The sequence below is a fragment of the Patagioenas fasciata genome, chromosome 12, assembly GCF_037038585.1.
Source record: "Patagioenas fasciata isolate bPatFas1 chromosome 12, bPatFas1.hap1, whole genome shotgun sequence".
Taxonomy (NCBI): domain Eukaryota; kingdom Metazoa; phylum Chordata; class Aves; order Columbiformes; family Columbidae; genus Patagioenas; species Patagioenas fasciata.
The window spans coordinates 8,347,776-8,367,649 of NC_092531.1; the positions used below are offsets into that span (position 1 = coordinate 8,347,776).

Sequence of the window (19,874 nt, forward strand, 5' to 3'; positions counted from 1 at the left end):
TTTAATGTACCACTACTTGCTATTTACAATATTATGCAATCTAGTAAGATTTGCAATACCGTATTTAAAGAATGTATTTACTGAATGCCATACTGACGCTGAGTGGCAATACCAATCAGAAAGGAACCTGATTCAGCTTCTCTCTTTGAAAGCAACTGCACAAACAAGCAAAACAAACACTTCTCACATTCTAACAAGCAGAATAACAGAGATAATTACACTGAACACAGGAGAACTCACCATGAGTAAAGCTCCAGTGCAGCTGAGGAATCTCTGTCCAACCGCTTTATAATCTCACCTTAGACCTGAAAAGCTGTTGCAAGAGGTTTTTCATGGCAACTGTTACTAACAGTATCTCTGCCAACTGCTAAAAACAGGTACTTTATATACCAGAGTGCAACATGTTTTCTGATGTACCAGTTTCTGAACAACTCTCCTAAAAGAGCCACCTTTGGAAGACATTCGCCCCCACTCTAAGAAGATAAGCGGGTTAACTTGTAATGACCCATGAATCAGCATCCCACCAGCCAAAAGGTTCATGGAGCAAGATGACAATTACGATACTGCAGCCAGAACCAATCCAGATTGCAGGGTAAATAAAATGTATGTGAAGCTCTGCTTGTACTGACATTTTCTCTAACAGGATACCGTCTTTGATGCACAAGAAATATCAAGCAAAATTCATTTGCACAGGAGCACTTCAAGCTTCAGCAAGCTTTGTCCTAACATGCTTTTGTTTTCTACACTTCCCAAACAGTCTTTTCTAGTCAGAGATAGTGACCTTTAAAGATATTTTTAAGAAGCCCTGGCATAATATTTTTTTTACATTTTGTTGCTACAATGGAAACATACATTACTGACAGCTTCACTAGCAGGAATGCAGGTTTGAAACTTGCTTGCCAATAATCTGGTACTGCAGCTCTTTAAACAACCAAACTTTGAGAAAAAAACCTTGCCTCATCAAAACACAGTTTTACAGATATAAAGCTCTAGTATAGTCAATGTTTATGCCTTGGATGTCTATTCAACACCAAGTTCAGTGAGTTGTTCGACTGACTACAACAAACCGCAAACCCTTTCACAATCAAAGCATATGTAATGGATCATATTGAGAGTGTTCATGTGCCCCACATTCTCTACATCTTTACTATAAGCTATCTCCCTGCTTCTAAAAACCAAGAATGTCTACAGTTTATAGTACAAAAGTCATTAAATAAACTACCTTCTCCAAGGATGATTCCAAACAGCAGGAGTCACACTCCTTAACCATACAGATCCAGTCAAAGTCTGAGACTGGAGAATATTGTGCAACCTGTTTTTAAGGAAAAATACCCAGTCTAGATGAGGGAGGCAGAGAAAGACAACTAGTAAGGCTTAAAGCAAATGGAAAACCAATTACACAACATGACTTACTCCTCCATGGAAAACTTCTATACTAATATTTATTCTCCCTGAGTTTGTATACATTTGCATTAATCTTCAAAGTTTATTAACGCAACACTGATGTAATTCTGAGCCTTTACAGAGAGAATCGGTGATTTTAATATTGTTCCAAACAGGCTCAGGCATTACTCTGCAGAAGGCTACTAGGGGCTAACACTAGATACAGAAAAAGGCAAAACGTGTCTGAGGAAAAAAAAGTGATAAAAGACTAATAGTTACACAAGGACCTTTTCAACTCAAGGGCTATAGGATTTTTAAGTGACTCCATTACTGTCAGACATGCATGTTTTTAAACATACTGGCAAATTTTGTGGGGAGATTACATTATTTTTGTTTTTTAAACTGTTCTTCCTTCCTCTTGCCACATTGAAAAAGCCCACAGAAAGGACATCAGTAAGTATAAAAGCAAAACAACGATACTCACTAAAAGGCTATTTGGCAGCTGAGACAACAGCAAGAGTATCTGTGATATGTAGAGACTTATAGTAAGATGGAATATACATTAAGTCAATTCAGAAGGATGTCTATATTTGTTTGTGTTTATAGTGTACATCTAAATGAAGGTTCTTCTGACAGTAAGAGCCTCAGCACTGGAAGACTGGGTGTAAATATAGACGTGCAGAATTTACATCTTTTGTATTATATGCTGTCTTCCTCCTTTGATGAGTTTTATAGAGAGGCCCGTATAAATACAGCCATCTATCCAAGAAAGAACATTTTAAGATTGAGATTCGCACTTATTTAATGCTTTTACAAAAAAAAAAAAAAAATACAGGTTCTATAGAACCTTTATCAAATACTATAATAATCCAAATCTGCTTAACACCAATAAGGTTGTGTTTGGCAAATTTTGTGCTAGTAGCAATGTTTTCTGAAACAACACTAACTTTATGAAGTGATCTATCTTTTTAGCACCACACTGAACTGGTGTCTCAGACAAGATGTTACTAAAACAAGTATCGCTAGAAGCGTAAAATGTTTAGCCTGGCATCATTTTTATCTATTTGTTTACTGTGATTTCAAAAACTTTGCTAAGAATGTCTCCTGCAGTCAAGAGTGACTGCAATACAATGGTTGTGCATTTTTCAGCATTTGTGTTTAAGTGCATGTAAGGTTTTTTTTACTTACTCTTAAGTGAAATGTGGGGTAAAGACTATAAATGGAAGGATTTAAAAACACATTTCACAGATAACATTTTATAAGTTTTTGCACTTTAAAAGGTTAAAATAATTTTTCACCATGTTGAGCATTTCATATTATGTGGAAATTAAACATCCCCTGCTCTAAAAGCTGGCAACTAAGAGAAAAACTCCCAAACAGGAAGAACCATTAATTCTGAAGGCATTTTGTGGTACAGACAGCAAATGAATGCTGTTAAATAGTTTTTATACCCCATATTTACATATCTTTTAAATGTAAACATAACTATTGGGTGATCAAAGTGCAGATGGTCAATAAACAAAATTGTAATCTGTTACTGCTACTACAATTTATTAAAAGCATCTCAGTTAAGGCCAGGCCCACACACAAGACGCATGAGTAGTGAGCCTGAGAAGAGACCTACTATTTGAGATTTTTCCAAGTACTTACACAAAAACTCAGGGTTGCAATTTTCCTCAGAATCAAACAATTAAAAAAAAAAAAATCAGTTACAGACGGATTACAAAATACTTCTCTAAGTAGTGTGCTTTAAAACTGATTTCGCACACATCTTGCACAGCAATACATGATTATAGGGAGGACAGAAGTGGTGAACTAGGCTTCAGCAGGGTTCTGAAATTCTGTTGTTCTTGGTGTCATCTGAACAGTCAAACCCCAAAACATTTTTGGTAAAGCTGGTTTGTACCACAGTGTTTGAAAAGCTGGCATGGTAACTTTTGTAATAGCCAATGGCATCCCACAGGATTTAACTAAAGTGACCTCAGAGCTACACCCACTGTGTAGTTTTCCTCAACAATCAGGCAATCTCAAATCCTCAGTGCACTTAAAGAGATATGGGGAAAGAAATTGCTTTAGTGACTCAGCCACTTATCTATCTTAGGAAAAAATAAGAACTGAAAATTTCTTACATGGTTGATAATTTCTGCTTATGATTTAAAAAACCCCAAAGGGAACACATAGCCTATGATACTAAACCACAATTTATTGAAATGGCAGCTTGAATATTGGACAACTAATTAGAATTGTTACCAAGTAAAAACAAGTCACTTATCCTTGTCACTAGCACTTCAGAAATACTAAAGCTCTCTCATTCTTCTCAGTGTATACTGTTTACTTGTTCTATTTCACTCCACTTTAAAATAGTGAAAGTCAACTAGCAAGTCTTATTCCAGTTTGCAATCTGTATTTTTCCACTCTAAATTTAAAACTGTATGGTAATGGAAATTCTACATTATTGTGCTGATATATATGAAACAATGAAAGTATTTCGGCCTTAGGCCAATTTAAGTCCCAGTGCAATGCTTAGTCCTTAAACAGCGGTCATGTGTGGGAGCACAGAGGGGTGGGAAAACTGGTAATACCGATAAAAACTCTACAGACAAGGTCTCTACATCAGTCTGTCAGAGGTAATGCAAACACAGAAAGTGGCACTGTGCTCCAGCAATCCTTTCTGGAGAGTCCAAAGCCTGTTTCCCTTGGCTGTGGACCGTGGCCACACATCTCCTCCTCCAAAATCCATGTTATTTTACATACATATAGAGTGCATTTTGCCTCACTGGTGATTTTTGGCTGCCACTAACACGCAGTAAACGCTATATATGGCTTGCAAACAACTCAACATTATTTCTTTGAGCTTTGCTTGAACTACTAAACCAAAACATGTTTTACAGATTATGATTTTTATATCGTAAGTAGTTAATATGTGATAACTCCAGATGGTTTTGAGAGCAGAAAGATAAAGTTATATTTTCCCTGTGTCAGGTGTTTTCTCCACTATCTCTTCTCATGTCACATGTACTCACAATGCTCACATTACCAGCGCTTTCCAAGAGTCCAACACTATCTCCACATTATACCCATGTCATTTGCATTTTAATATTCTGCCCACACCCGAATGTCAGCTATGACACACTGACTACACAGGAGGGAGCAGCTCAGCAGGATTCCTCGGGAGCTGCAGCAGCACAGGAAGTGGGAACACTGTGGCAGCTGGCAGGAGACGGACCTCATCGCTGATCTGTACCTAAAAATCCCCAGTTTAGACCTTTGGGGCTCTTTTTTCAATGGCTGGGGAAAGGAGGGTCTAACAGCCAAATACACACACAAAAAAGAGAAAGGAGTCTGTGAGTTAACCCCATCTGAAATCAAATCCCATCAAAAAGCAACCAGAACAAGAAACACAGTGACAAGGAGTAAAGCTGCAGATCCCTTCAGAGAAAAGGGGAAAGAAAGTACGGGCAACCAGCAGGGATGGGAGGGTCTAATTCTAAACCGGGATGAGGGGCAGCTCTAGGAAAAAGGGAAACCTAAGAGCAAAGACTAAAGAGGAAAAAAGAAAAGGAGAGACATAGGAATATAAATTCACAACCAAGGTAGAAAAAACATGTTACAACTTGTTAACTTACAGTAAGCTTTTCACATACATATTTTTCCTAGCACAATATAGAAGGTTAACAGTGATTACGAATGTCTATGTTTCTAATCAATAACTTAAAATAGCTAAAACAACATTGTACTACCCTGTTTAGGCAAGAAAACATTCAAGAGCCATTTAGCCAAACAGATTTTCTAAAGAGCTGAAAAGTCAGAAACACAAATTACCTAAGAAGCTGGAATGGTATTTTGCCTCTTTGCTCTCTCTTTCACTGGAGCAACTACAAGACTTGCTGATTCACAGGGAGTGCTGTTTTTTCTAAATAACTGTATATTTATTTACATGGTTAATGTATGCTCTGAAAGAGATGGAAATGCAAGCATTGCATCCAGGAGTCAAGCTCGTTTTCTTATCAATTGCTCATTTCCACACTGTGCAGCTGAGTGAAAGTGCTTGCTGGCTCCTCACTTAGCAGCTGGTCCCTCCTGCCCAGGCTCAGGAATCACACCCAGCCCATCTCTGCTGCTCAGGTGAGGAAGAGGCATGAGAGCCAAACAGAACAATACGAAAAAGTCATTTAGGAAGTCTGTAAATTGAGTTATCTATGCAAAATATCCTAACAATAAGGTAAATCCATCGTGGAATGAACACATAAGATTAATCATGGAAAGTTACTCATGGAAAAAAGTGGTAATTCACTTCTTGCATACTTCTACATTTTAGAGAACAAAATGAGGTTTTCCTGAAAACACACTCGAGCAGTGGCTCTGCCAGGAAGATGCTTCGTCTGGATAAATCATCTTAGCTGCTTTACAGACAAAACCTTTTAAGTCAGTGGGAATCTAGATTAAGAGCTCTAACTAGTAAAAACGACCAAATAAAGTATCCACAAGTATTTCCTGCTCTGCTACACCACTGGAATCAAACTGTCTAGATGAGGTTGTAAGTCAAACAAAAGTCACATAGAATTAAATGCATCTAATTTGTAACAAAAGTAGTTGTTCAGCTTGCAGTCTTATGCAAGTTTAAATAAACTTTCTAACTATAGAACCTAATTAATGGAATTCCATAATGTCTTGGCTCCTAGAACAACTATGTGTTCTTTCCTTCCTGCCCATGTACCTTGTGTATTATTTTTTCCCCCAAATATCTGAGAATAAATTGTTTTAGCAGATATCTGACAGCCTTTAAGCCACAACAAGTAAGGGGAAGAACTTTGGAGCCCCGTATGAACCGGTTAAAGAATGAAAGCCAAGCTCTACAAAATAAAATGGCAAGAACCTGAAGTAAATTGAAATTATGTTCTTTGAGAAGGGACCCCTGTTAAGTCTGAGGTCAGAGATCCACCAGGCAACGCTCCTCCTCCTCGCGCTCACCTAAGAGCAGTCTGGCCATTCTATGCTAAATATCAGCTGCTTAATAAGTAACTAACCACCGTAATGTATTTACATCCTTTCACTTACTGTCCCAACGAAAATCTCAGCTTTTCCAGTCTAGTCGCAACTACACTTGCAACAAAAACAGGCGAACAGACCGACCCACCTAAAAGTCCTTCAAGAAAAAAGGAAGCGCGGAAAGCCCGAAAGGAGGATGGAATGTAACTATACGAGTACAGGCTAAAACAAAGTCTTTAATGTCAGGAATACACAACAGAGTGAGGACAGAGCCCCGACAGGGACAGCATTCACCTGGCACCTACAGCGGCTTTATCATTGGGAAATTCCTAGAAGGTGCCAGCTCCGCAGCCGCCCGGCGCTCCCTGGCAGGCTCCGGCACAATATATTTAGCGCAAGATCACGCCGCAAAACTTCCAGCCGAGGTGTGGGCAGAAGAAAGCGCCCTTTGCCGCCGCAGGCCCCGGGGGCTGTCGGCAGCGACCTGGGGGCCCAGCGCCGCGGCTGGAGGCGAGAATGCCGCACGGCCCCGCGGGGGCCCCGGGGCGGCTGCCGGCGCCACTCAGACCCTCCGGGCGCAACTACAAGCGGCGCCGCCCGCCGAGGCCACGGCGGGACCCCCTCGGGAGGAACGGGCAGGCAGCGGCCGCGCTCCCCTCGTCCCGCGGCGGGCCGCGCCGAGGCCCCTTCCCGCTGCCCCCGCCCGGGGCCTCGCTGAAGAAACACGAGCCGCCAGCGCGAGGCTGCCGCCGCTCCCCGGCCTCCCCTCACAGCCAGAGGGGCCGGCACCCCCTCCCGCCCCTGGGCTCGGACCGGCCCCTCACCTGGCACGGGCTCCCCAGCCCTACGGTGCCTCCCACGGGCAGGCAGCGACGGGGAGGCGGCGGTAGCGGCTACACCAAGGAGCCTCCGTCAGGGTCGGCTCCCGCAGCCACCGAGCCCCAGAGAGGAACCGGCTCCCGGGACGCGGCTCAGACCGCCGCGCCCGCGCGCAACAACTAACTCCGGGCGCCGCCGCCGCCGCGGCCCGGGCCCGCCCCGCCGCGCGCCGCCCCCCACGCGCACAGCAGAGGAGGCGGGGCCCGGCGGGCGGAGCTCGCGCAGGAGGACTACAACTCGCAGCGTGCCTCGCGCTCCGTCTTCAGAACTCGCTCCGCGCATGCTCTCGCGCAGGTAGATGGTGTGCTTCCGCTAGCAGAGATAAATTAGTCCTGGTGTGTTGTTCGAACTGTTTCTCCATGTCAGGCTGCTGGTCGAGGGTTGGGGGTGGCGGACGTTCCTGGTCCGGCTAGGTGTTCTTTTGAAGGGCCGCTCCGACAGAAGAGCCGCGCTGAAGCGGGTGGCGCATAGATCTGTGTGGGCTGGGGAGAGTGGTAAAGCGGCCGTGCGCGTGCAGCAGGCGGCTGCGCGGGCTGAGGGGCGCGAGCTCTGCCGGGCGACCCCCGCCGGGCGATCCCCGGGACCTGTGGAGAGCCGCGCTCCGCAGGTCAGTCCGCAGCCCCGCAGGGCTCCTCTTGCCCCCGCTCCGCGCCCGGGAAGTAGGTTGGCGGGTGTTCAGCTCCCGCCGTGGTAGGCAGCAGGGAACGGCCCCTGTCGCCACGCTGCCGGTGGCCCGGGGCCGGCCTTCCCCAGACCAGGCCCGGCGGGCTTCGCTCCGGTCCCCCGCCTGCCCCGAGCCTGCTGGCGGGTGCCCGCTTGCTGCTACTCTCCCGTGTGTGGGCTGGGGGACCGCCCTGGGTGAGGGGAAAGAGCCTGGTAAGAGTCTAGGTACTTAGCTTTTTGTGTTCTTCCCTGTAACCCTCGTCTCTTCCCTCGGCTCCCATGAAATGGTAAAAGGTAATAATAATATTTGGTGGATCCTTAACGCTAGTTATTTGTTGTTTCATTATGTTCACTTATTATTCTTTTGTCAAGCAGGTCATTTATCATAATACGGTTTTCTGATACTTTTTTTCCGCTAATGGGTTTTTTCATTCAGGTCCCGATACATTTCGTATGGTTGGGGTGGCAAAAAGAGCCCTAGGCTTTGAATTGAAACCCCTGGGGCCACGTGTCTGGGGAGGCCCCTTCATTCATCCATCCATCCTCTGGAGCAGCAGCACTGAATGAACCCGAGCTGGCCCTCACTGCTGGGGAAAGTGAAACTGACCGACATTGACGTGGGGAGAGAGCTGGGAGGAGGTGTAGAGCTGGATCTTGGGGATAGTCAAAGGAAAGAACCCCCAGATCAACCTTTGAGAAAGATTTTTGTAACTTAGTGTTGATTTATTGGCATCAAGGAAAATTAGGGAAGGCAGAACAAATACAAATCCTCTTTTTTGCTTGGTAAGAAAAAGGAAAATCGTGTTCACAGAGAAAGGGAGCTTCTGCTTTCTAGAAAGCTGGCCTCTAGTTTGTTTTGGCTGCACTTGCCTATGATGAAAAAATGCTCTTTAGTGTGCACCTCAACATATGTGTATTTATTTATTTATCAATTATATGCAGCTAATCCTGTGCTGATGTATACAGTGTAAAACATACATAGAAGATAAACATGGAATCTAAACTTTTAAAAAAATATTATTAATTACTGTTACAAAAATGTTTTCTTTCCTACACCTTAGCAGATTGTCTTGCAAGTGTGACCCCCTTTATAGACCACTACTCTAGAGTGTTTTAATTTCAAAATTTGGTTAGAACTACCCTCTTCTGAGTAAATAGAAGTTTGAGTGTCATATCAGTGCTAGTGGTACTGCAGGGAAAATGTTTCCATTGCTTTACAGTGAATATTTTTTTCCTTTGGTTGCTCATGGTGAGGCACGTAAAGGGGTAGTGTGGCAGATACGCCTTTTGTGGCTCAGAACAGGGAGAAAAAAATCATGTTTTTACATGTATGTTTCTTTAGTGCCTGAGAATAGGGTTCAATTCATCTGTGTACCTGACTGTTAGGAGGTGACTATAACAAATTCAAGTACTTTGCAATAAAGTAACTAAGAGGAGAGAGAGATTCTTACTGTCTTCCATTTTGTGTCTTGCAGGGCATCTTCCCTTGACAAGTCCAGGCTGTGTCTGATGGCCAGGGACCTCACAGAGAACTGAGAAGATGTGCTGATTTCCTCCGTGCTCCTGTACTTCTGAATAAAAGCAGTGACTGTGAGCAGTGATTTTGCTTTGTACCTGCATCAAAGTTATTTTTAGTATCAGAGCACAGGAATTAAGAAAACTGTAAACTAATGTGTTCCAGTTAACTTTGTTGGTGCATCTGTTTGTCACATGTTTAAATAAAGGGTCACTTAGTATAAAGGTGTGCCAAATTAGCAAGGTACATGTTCTCACCTGAGAAAGCAAGCTCAGCCTTCCATACTAAGTGCCTCTCTTTGATTAAATAGGACTTGTTTTAGGGCCAGTTCTTGGATGAGGTTTTTGTCAATCTTACCACTGACTGGGATAAAGATTACAGGCAAACTAGGTGCATGTTTCACTGAAACAAGCTGATATAGGCTTCTGAATTCTTGCTGTACCTCCTCCCCAGGCTGTGGTTGAAAAACTAAAGTACTCCCGCTTACTGAAGTGCACATAAAGCTGTGCTGATTTTTTTTAGTATTGTGGCATGTGCTGTGAGAACCTGTTAGAGCACAGGTGAAGAGGCTGCACTTATAATAATGGGGATACTTTTCTGGTAATGATCTGTGAGAGAGAAGGGTAACTTGAGGGAACATGCAAATGCTATTTTGAGGACAGTAGGTAAATGAGGAAAGGTTGTGTTTTTTCTTTTTGCTAGTTGTTCATGAACCTTGACAAAATACCCTTTATAACTATAGTTTGATTGACTATTAAGAGCTCTCAAAGCTTGGTTGCTTTCTGTATTCCTTTAGGCTTTTTTTTTTTTTTTACTTGCATGATTTCCCTTGATAAGAGAGAGGGATTATTTCTTGCTTTCATGGGAACTGTTAAACTTCAGTTCTTTTTAAGAGATGAAGAGTGGTGAATAAAAAACATTTTGACACTGAGTGTTTACTAGATGTGAATTTACTAAACAGTTTGTTTTCAGAAACCACTGTTATTTTCCCCAGTGGATTTGTTCATGAAAGCAGCTAAGGCTAGTTGGTGTCTATTTGAAATATACAGTGCAAGTGGTAACTAAAATTTTTATTAGTAATGTAGGTCAACCCCCACTGGTAAGATCTGCAATGTCTGTGATGTTGTGGTATTGTCTGTCTAGAGAAGTGGCTTGTTCTTTTACCAGTGATGTAGTTGCTCCAGTGGCCTCAGTAGCTCAGATGGCAGCTGTTAGTTTTTACTATGTGCAGTCTGATACTGATCTTTGAGTTTTGTGGGCAAAAAGCTGGATATGTGTTTGTATGTGCACTGCCAGTGTTACTTCCAGTGGGATAAGGTAGGTGGTAAGCAATATAAAACAGACTGGCCTTGTAATAATCTCTTCTGTAATGGGATTGTTGGCATGTATCTGTTAAAGTTTCTTCTATGCAAGTTAATCTCTCAGAGGCTTAATTCTTATTAAAGGAATAACTTAAAATGTTCATACCTATCTATTAGGGACAAACCTGAGAGTGAAGTTTTATTTCTGAAAGGCTACTTAATAACAGTTTGATGACAGCTTTTGATGAATTGCAGGTAGAGGTAATTTTGGATGACTGTTTATCTGGGAGAAATCTTCATTCTGTGTTATAGGGGAACAAAACCAATTATGGTGGAATAACTGAATACCTCTAAATTTATTAGGAAATCTTCCTTGTTCCTTGACCTTACTCTCACAAACACTGATGCACTTTGAAGGAAACTTGTCTTTCAGAAATGACATGAAAAACATTACTGCCTAGATTTATTTAATAGTAAATATGTTAAATGGAAGGTGTGCTAAGTTGTCTTCAAAGAGGCTTATTAATGATTTTGATCCTAGAAACAAATGATCTTGCTCTCCTTTGCAGAACACGAGGTGAATAGCTGACTTTGGCTGACTGATTTCAGTCTTTTGGAACATACATCTTACCTGGCATACAATGAATAACAAAATCAATCTTGTACTTCATTGCTTCTGAAATACTTATGACTTGGATTGTTTGTACTGTTTCTTCAGGTGAAATGGAATCTAAGACTTTGGAATGTGTTTTTGGGGCATTATGGCTGGGTTGAGTAATGAGGTGAGCAACTGACACCTGTAGTACAAAAAAATTGCACTAAGATAGAAATGAGAAGAGTTGTTTTAGTCAAAAGACTGGATAAGGTTTTGTTACTGCTGATGATGTGTGAAGCACATAAACAAGAAATGAAGACAGTGAAATTGTCAGTTATTAATTGAATTGTAAAGACTTATTTCTGAATGCTTTTACCATTTTTTTTCCTTCCACTAACTAGTGCAGAACAGATTTCTTGGCAGTTTAGTGAATTAGCGGGGGAAAGTCTACTTTTGTTTTATTGTTGTGTCCAAATATGAAAATATAAATTCATAGCTTTAATTATGCTGTGGTGTCTGAGGGATTGTTTGCAGCCAAAAGAAACTTTCAACAAAGTATTCTTAATTGCCCTTCAAAATATGTCATCTCTAGAACTTGCTAGGACTTTAACTGGTGATATACATGATTTGTGCTTTCTGCTTGGGCTTCTCATTCTGGAAGTGCTTGAGCCAGTGAATCTTTGCTGCTGTTGCCTTCTGATGCTAGCACTGATGCACATTTTTGGCAAACTGTTTCAAAGACCTTATGAGATGAAAACTTTTTTTAGCTAGCTGGTAAATTAGTCCAAGGACTTGGTCAAGTTGGAAAACGAACAGTTTGCATGAACAGCAGTGTATGCATGGGTGGGGCAAATGTGGCTGGTTGTGAGAAGACTGGGAGTAAGAAGATGGGGAAGCCTCCCTGATCATACAGCACTTCAGGGGATGTTACTGTCAGGAAGGGGCATTGCTTTGCTTCCACTTTAGCCCTCTGAACCAGCTCGCCGTATCTGTGTGTGTCACTCTGGCTCAAGAGGAAGAGAGGTGCTGTTTGTGGGAGGAATAGGACAAGGCCCTTAGGTGCCACTAGCTGTGATTTGAAGTTAAACTGCAGGGGGTAACCAGCTACTCTGATGGTGCAACTGTTACCTGCCGTGTCCTTGGATGTGGTAGATGTCCCAGCAAGTGCAGGGAATGAGAGACATGTTTAAAAACAAGCTTAATTAATGACTGGGGAATATTTATTATTATTATTATTATGCTGGGACATAAATATTTACATAAGCCTTCAGTATGGTTGCGTGTTTTAGTTGGATGGGTTCTTGGACCAAATGGTGGTTAAAGCAGATCTGACTTAGCTATGCCTGTTCTGTAACTTCTTTTACTTCAGGTAAGTGGTCTGACATGAATTAGTGTGTTTTGTGTATTTTTGTGTTTGTTACTTAAGAAAGAAACAATTTGTTTCACTTGGAATTCACTTGGCTGCAGTTTCAAAGCTTTGGACATAAGATGGTATGTTGTTTTCGAACTTTGGAGTTCTGTTTGCTGTAAACAGGTCATTGACAGAACATGAGTAATGCAAATGAACTTGTTTTTGGAAGAATGGACTGTTTTTGTCATTGTGTAAGAATAGGCTAAGTAATAATCACAGGCTTATGACTGGAAACATAATTATTTGTTGATCAAAATTTGAATTTCTGATGTAATGGAGTTTAGTGTCCCTTACTAGTGTTCAAGATACGCTGTGTCTGAGAATATATGGAAAGACAAAGTGTCAGTCTCTAGTTGGAAAAGCAGTAAAGGGCTGTGGCAAAACAAATTCTGATAATAGTATGAGAGCATACAGCAGAGAAAACAGATCAACACCAAGCAAAGTACTCAAATCAGTAAACTGTGAATCTTCTTTCACACTTCTGAATCTGGAGTTCGCTGACATCACATTTCTGCCAAGAATACTGAGGGCCAGAGAGAGAATGTTCCCTGTACAGGATAAATGGTAAGAGAAGAAAGCTTGGTGTACATTTTAGTTTTAAGTGTCTGGTTTGGGTGGTATATTTTTTTACAGGCATTCTAAACCTTTTCCTTTGCTATGGTGTTCCTCTTGCCCCAGGTCTCCAAAGCTTATTTTAAGAATAAGCATAGTCTTTCTTGTTTGTGTTTTCACTTATCCTGTACATTGACAAAGACATCTTCTGATACTTAAAGGATGAAAAATTTAGGACACTGTACGAAGATACACTATTTAAAGCTACCATAGCTTCAAATACACAAGAATCTTGTTGGAATATATCATTAATCACAAATTTCTATAGGATTTCTAGAGCAGATGAGCAAATCCTAAGAGTTTCCAAAAGTTCTAAACTATATAGGCATAATAGCATGCTCTTATTTCTCCTCCAGGATGTATTTCTTACTGAGTAGTTCTTATTTCTTGCATCTGATTGTTTGTGATTGCCTCAACAAAGGAGGGCTCTGAAACAGGAGCTGGAGGTTTGTAACTCCAAACAGAGTACCCAAGCAGCGATAAACGGAGAAATTTGGAAAACTTAGTGGAGGCAGTGTAGCATTAAAGATAAAATGTGCACATTGTTTCTTGTTCGAGTTTAAACTTTGCCAATGCAAAAATAAATAACCACAGGAAAAAAGATAATCTTCATGTGTGCCTGGTTAGCATTGTAGCCATGTAAAACACATGGCATAGCAAGTTTTTTTTAGTCCTGACATCTAGTCCATTACTATCGTAGATAACCATGCTAAAATCGTTTGGAGCAGATTTCTGTCTTGGGGTGCATTTACTATGGTGTGCTTTATCTGCTTTTGCACGACTCATGCTACTGATGAAATGAAATTGAGATAAACATTGTCTGACTAAATCCTCACTGTTTTACTATCTGGGAAGCATGGCAGAATAGACTTCAGCTAGTCTTCTGCTGAGTTTAGTTAAGAAAGTGTGTTTGCTCCAATTTATATACAATATGAAGAACCAGTGTAATAAGTATCCTTTGTTTGAAGAAATTAATTGGAATTTGTGGAATTCAAGTTTTGTTTCCAGGCTCCTGGGAAAGAATGTCAGCTTTCATCAGGAGAATAAATGTTTAGCTTTTAATTGGAAAGAAGAAAAAATAACAATGTCAGGTCAGCTTATGAGATAATCCTAATTTTTTCTGGTGATCATATTTCCTCCCACTTATGACTATTTTGGGGCTCACAGTTACTGGAATAGTTTCAAACATTTTTGATTTGTGACACCACAAGAATTTTAGTGAGAGCTGAATCACAGAATCACAGAATGTCAGGGATTGGAAGGGACCTCGAAAGCTCATCCAGTTCAATCCCCCTGCTGGAGTAGGAACACCCAGATGAGGTTACACAGGAAGGTGTCCAGGCGGGTTTGAATGTCTCCAGAGTAGGAGACTCCACAACCCCCCTGGGCAGCCTGTTCCAGTGTTCTGTCACCCTCACTGAGAAGAAGTTTCTTCTCAAATTTAAGTGGAACCTCCTGTGTTCCAGTTTGAACCCGTTACCCCTTGTCTTATCATTGGTTGTCACCGAGAAAAGCCTGGCTCCATCCTCCTGACAGTCACCCCTTATATATCTGTAAACGTTAATGAGGTCACCCCTCAGTCTCCTCCAAGCTCCAGAGCCCCAGCTCCCTCAGCCTTTCCTCACACGGGAGATGCTCCACTCCCTTCATCATCTTTGTTGCCCTGCGCTGGACTCTCTCCAGCAGTTCCTTTTCCTTCTGTAACTAAGGGGCCCAGAACTGGACACAGTATTCCAGATGTGGTGTCACCAGGGCAGAGTAGAGGGGCAGGAGAACCTCTCTCGACCTACTAACCTTGGGCTTTAGGGTTATAGAAATGTAAGTCACTAACTCTTGGCTGTGCTACTGGCATCCCTTTTTTTTCTGCCAGCTGCAATGCTTATTGGATCCTTTAATCTGACATAAACTAATTTGATAAATGGACTGAAAGCTATTCTGGTTCTTTAACATGCTGAAAGAGAGGACTGACTTAGTGAGCAGAGGTGCCAGGCTGAACATGATGTGAATAAGTTGTTAGTAGTTAAATAAGCTTAGGCTGCTGTAGAACTGTCACCTAAGGCAGTGGAGAGCTGTTGTCTGCAACTTCTGGCACTTGGCTTATCTCCATGCAGGCAGTTGACCTTTCTGAATGCCTCTCTTGATGTCATATGAGAACTCCACAACTGACTACTAGCAGAATGAGTCCCACAAGTTATCTTTGGTGATTGGGGGTGGCTGACGTAGCTTAACATGATGGTTTAGCATGCATGGAAGTGGGAGGTTCCAAATGGCTTCTTTTTTTGATAAGCTGTGGTATTTCTTTGAGTCCTTTTGACTATGTACCTCAGCTGGTAAAAGATACCTAGCTTCCCCTCTTCCTGCCATTCTCATAAAAGGAAGAGTAACGGAGTTACAGCAGCTCTGTGAAAAATCCAGTAATCTATGGAGATTTCAATAACCAGGTGAGAAGGGAGCAAGACTGTCCCTGCTCTGCAGGAGCGAGTTACTTTTCTGTAACCTAGCCTTAAATCTAGGTTGTATCAAACTAGGCAAAGCTTGAGAAAGAGGCCTAAAAATTGTGTTCATCTAATGCTCAACTTACACCACCAGTATTTTTCTAGTTTCCCATTCTGCTTCACTAGTTGACAGTAGTGTACAAATCGTTGTGTGATATTATTAGGATTCTGTAAACTGTTCTCTAACACCAGACACTTAATTGAAATATGGAAGCACAAATAATATTTTTTAAGCTCAGAATATGGAAAAAAGGCAGAAAAAACCTTCTGAATCATATGTAAGAACAGATGAGTCTAACAGGCAAGGTAGGAATACATGATGTCTTATGCAGCTGGCACTGCTACAGCTACTTCTGGAATTCAGAAAGGGTTGCTAGCACACTGGAAAAAGGTCAGTCTGAAAATGAGCTAAAGGCATATTTTCAGTCCTAAAAATGAATGCAGGTGTTACATTTGTTTAACTTCTTGAAAGGACACATTTATCAAATCACATCTTAATCAGAATGTGTTGATATAGGTTCTTAGCTTATAAGGTCTAGCTTGCAAAAGCTAGCAAATTCTTGAGTGCCTGCTACAATAGAAAGTTGTCCAAGTTTACTGTGTGCTTAACTCCCATGTGGGACAGCTGATGCAGTGATGCTTCTCTTGCAGTCTTTAAAACAAGGCTGGGTAACCATCAGGTAGATTCAAATTCCTTTTTGTATTTCTTTTTTTAACGGAGTGTAAGTGGCATATAGCAAAAAAATGTGGACTTTTCTCATTGTTTCATTTTTCTTCCTATGCAACTAGGCATGAACAGCCAACCAATAGTATGTGGGGACTAGATACGTCTTGCGCATTAATGCAATTAGTTGGAGGCTGCAGGGTTTTTTTGTGCGTGGTTAGAAGATATTTACGTATAAAATGTGTGATTATCAGGTGATTAACTTAGGAAATGTTACTTAGAAAGGCATTTTAAACAGGAACGCAAACAAGTTAATGGTGATTATGACGTGGATGCTTGTAGAGGAAAATTTCAGTGTGAAGTAGATGAATGTTTCTGCATCTTGTTAATTGAACTGTTAGCTGTAAATGAAACAGACTTTGTCAAAAAAAACCCCAATTTTTACTAGCTGAAATTTCAGACAGTCTTTCCCAATAAGCTTGATTACTTGGTATAGTTTCCAATAATAGGCTTCTCCTTTTATTTTTCTCTTACATACTAAACTCTGAGACCTAGGCATATTATGCTCTGGATGGGAGATATTGAATGTTCTATGGTCTCTCAGGACTCTTTTACTTACGTATTGCAACTTAATCTTGGAGGTTTGTTTACTCATTGCTGTTACTTATTAGGAAGCAGTGTGAGAGGTGAGTAGCCTGTTTTGAGAACTGTGTACTCATTACTGAAGAATCAGTGTGTGCTACTCAGGGCAGCCAGGTAAGGGTTACTTAAAGGTTTACTTACTTAAGGGCTTCTTCTGGAATGGATATTTTATCATGGAAAAACAAAGCTCAGTTGAGATGTGAACTGAACCTGCTGCATTCTTTTTAGTGAGCTTGCCACGGAGCTTTGGAATGCCATGAGCATATTTTGTCTATAGTTAAACATAGATGACCCTTTCTAGAGGTCAGGAAACAGTTCTAGGGTGGGAATTAGCTGTTTTGGGACACTGTTAAAGACCAGGAAAGCCAAGCTTCCATTACTGTAATAAATGTTTTATCTCAGGAAGCCCGTAAGCTCAAATAGGATTGTTAAAGTTTTCCTAAAAGCTGAATACTTTCTGCCTTTAAAAACCTAATGTTTAAAAAGCAATGTTATGCTTTTTTGACTTTGTTCTGGGGCGTGTGGGGAGGAGCAAAATGCACATGATTGTTTTTTCAGAGGAGCCTTTTCTAAATGGAAAGGGAGTGCAGGTGACTGAAAAAAAACCCTGAACCAACTTTTAGGATTAATTATGGTGACAGATCCTCAGGTAATCTGTGTACTCACTTCTAACAGGCTGCAAAAGGTGACCAAGAAAAATAACTTTCATGAATTTGCAGCACTGTGCTTGCCCTTCTGTTTTAAAATGTTTAGGCTCCACAAATCAAAGAAGACAGTGTTGCCTAAACTCTTGTTTTCCATCAGTTTGCTTTGTCTGTTTCTGATCAAGGCAATGAGCTTCGGATTATGAGGTCATGCTCAGGTGAAATCGATGTTGTAGCCCTTCTGAAAATACAAATAGTTTTTCATTTTCTTACTATTTAATGCTGTGTAAACCAGAGTGTTGCTGACCTTTTGTCAAAGGTTGTGCAGACTTTAGTTCTTATTTCTCTTTGCAGTAAGTATTGTATAATGTGTATTAAAGTCAGATTCTCACAACTGCTTCTAGCTGTCTAAAATCAAGAAATAACTAAGAGTTAGTTGAGATGTCCAAAATAAAAATGTTAAGATTGATAGCGTTTTAAAGACTGTTTCTGGCATTCAGTTGTATTCTTTGCTCTTAGAGATTTCCTTTATGACCTTCCTTAAACCAGCTATGCCTTTTACCCATATATAGGGGTGCTGGGGTAACATTTACGCTTTAGCTCAAAGGAACTGTATTTACTTAACAAATATATATAGAAATGAAATAATCAAAAGGAAATGTAAAAGCAGTATAAATCTTTGCCCTTTGCTAAATACAGTAAATACTTAAACCTGAATGCCAAGTATCTTTCAGAACATTTATAACTAAAGATGAATTAGGAATCCTTTCAAATGTAAGTGTTTGAGATTTTGTGTGTTACATGTGAGACCTCCATCCTTGTGTCTGTTTAGTCTTCAGCTTATTTGAAAAGATTTATATTTCTCTTTTAGGACTAAATTTATTGTGTATATAGACCAACTCTGTTTTGCAGAGCTTGTGCATGGTTCCCATCTGAGGAGCAGCTGTGGAAGAGGGAAGTTGGAAGAACAGATTATTATAGATCTTAGCTGTACTTTTCCCAGGTTCTTGTTTATTGTTTGTCTCCAAGCTCTAGGTAGTGATGTCCTGTTCTTGATCACTATTTCCCCCTGGTTTCTTTTGACTTCTTGCCTATTATAGGGACAAAGAAAATATTGCAGCATCAGTAAGACAGTAGGAAGAATTTAGCCACTGTACTCACAGCAATTAGTTTGGGCTTCTGGGAGTGGTTCGGGGATCAGATGAAATGTTGCAAAAGTTTACCTGTTGTTTTGAGCACTCAGCCTAGGGTATGTAAGCATGCTGCTGGCATGGCTTCTTTCTTTTCAGTCGTATTTTGTCTGCAAAGATAAATATTTTCATTATGTATGCCACAGGTGTTCCAGAGATGTGCTGTCTGCCTGCCTCTTCCCATAGCTCATACACATTTCTGGATGTTTGATCTGTTGTTTAAAACTGGAGAGCAGTCAGACTACTCCAGTAGGCTTATGCCACTGTTGACTTCCATTCATGATGCTCAATAGCAGAATTTCCTGTTGCCTTTTGAGGATGAAGATGAGGATAAGTAAAGCTTTGTTCTAACTTGTCTTCATTCTACTGTTGATACAAGTTAATTCTGTTATGCAGCCATGGAAGTATCTGGGTTCTTGAATGATTTAAAAATTTGTGTTTTCTCCATTTTGGTGCTGGGAGGGGAATCCTGGTAGGTGTTCCTAGTAAGAACATATAGTTACAATCCTTTCCAGTTTCCCTAAATTTTTTTATTCATGTTTTGGGTGTAGTATTTCCCTATAGTATTTATCTTTACACATTTCATCTGTGGCCTCAGACAATTTTAAAGTCTTGTTAGTCCTGGTCTAAGGAGCTATCTGCTGCTCTAGGAGAGAGGCTTCTTTGGTAGGATCGTACTGTCATTACTATTTCCTTTTCAGGCATCCAGACAAGGTTTTGTAAGCAATGCCCACTGATATCTTGATACTATGTGAACCTTGTGGCTGTTCTTTTGTATTTGTTTCTCCATCGATCTGTTTCTGAAGTCTATGTAGTTTCTGTCCTGTGATGCCCATGATATAGTGTGTGCGAAACAATCCCAAATTAAAGCCTGTTAAAAGAGCCATGGC

At 41.0% G+C, this 19,874-nt stretch overlaps 2 protein-coding genes across 14 annotated transcripts in view; one reads left to right on the forward strand and one right to left on the reverse strand.

The window, feature by feature from the left end:
- Positions 1–7,336, reverse strand: part of PEAK1 (pseudopodium enriched atypical kinase 1) — a 110,496-nt gene extending 103,160 nt beyond the window's left edge. For all 8 annotated transcript variants that reach the window (XM_065847504.2, XM_065847500.2, XM_065847502.2 and 5 more), the window contains exon 1: positions 7,197–7,336. The gene's annotated coding sequence lies outside the window, so the exon portion shown is untranslated. The remainder of the gene's footprint in view (positions 1–7,196) is intronic.
- A 113-nt stretch (positions 7,337–7,449) lies between these two features.
- The window catches only part of HMG20A (high mobility group 20A), a 66,291-nt gene continuing 53,866 nt past the window's right edge, over positions 7,450–19,874 (forward strand). For 2 of the 6 annotated variants that reach the window (XM_065847370.2, XM_065847374.2), the window contains exons 1-2: positions 7,728–7,858; positions 9,390–9,504. Coding sequence is in view for 1 of the 6 variants with exons in the window: in XM_071813797.1 (XP_071669898.1) it covers positions 11,509–11,513 (5 nt within the window). In the remaining 5 variants the exon portion in view is untranslated. Of the gene's footprint in view, positions 7,546–7,727; positions 8,209–9,389; positions 9,505–11,495; positions 11,514–19,874 lie in introns of those variants that run through there. The other 4 variants (XR_011740997.1, XM_071813797.1, XM_065847373.2 and 1 more) reach the window with 3 other exon arrangements.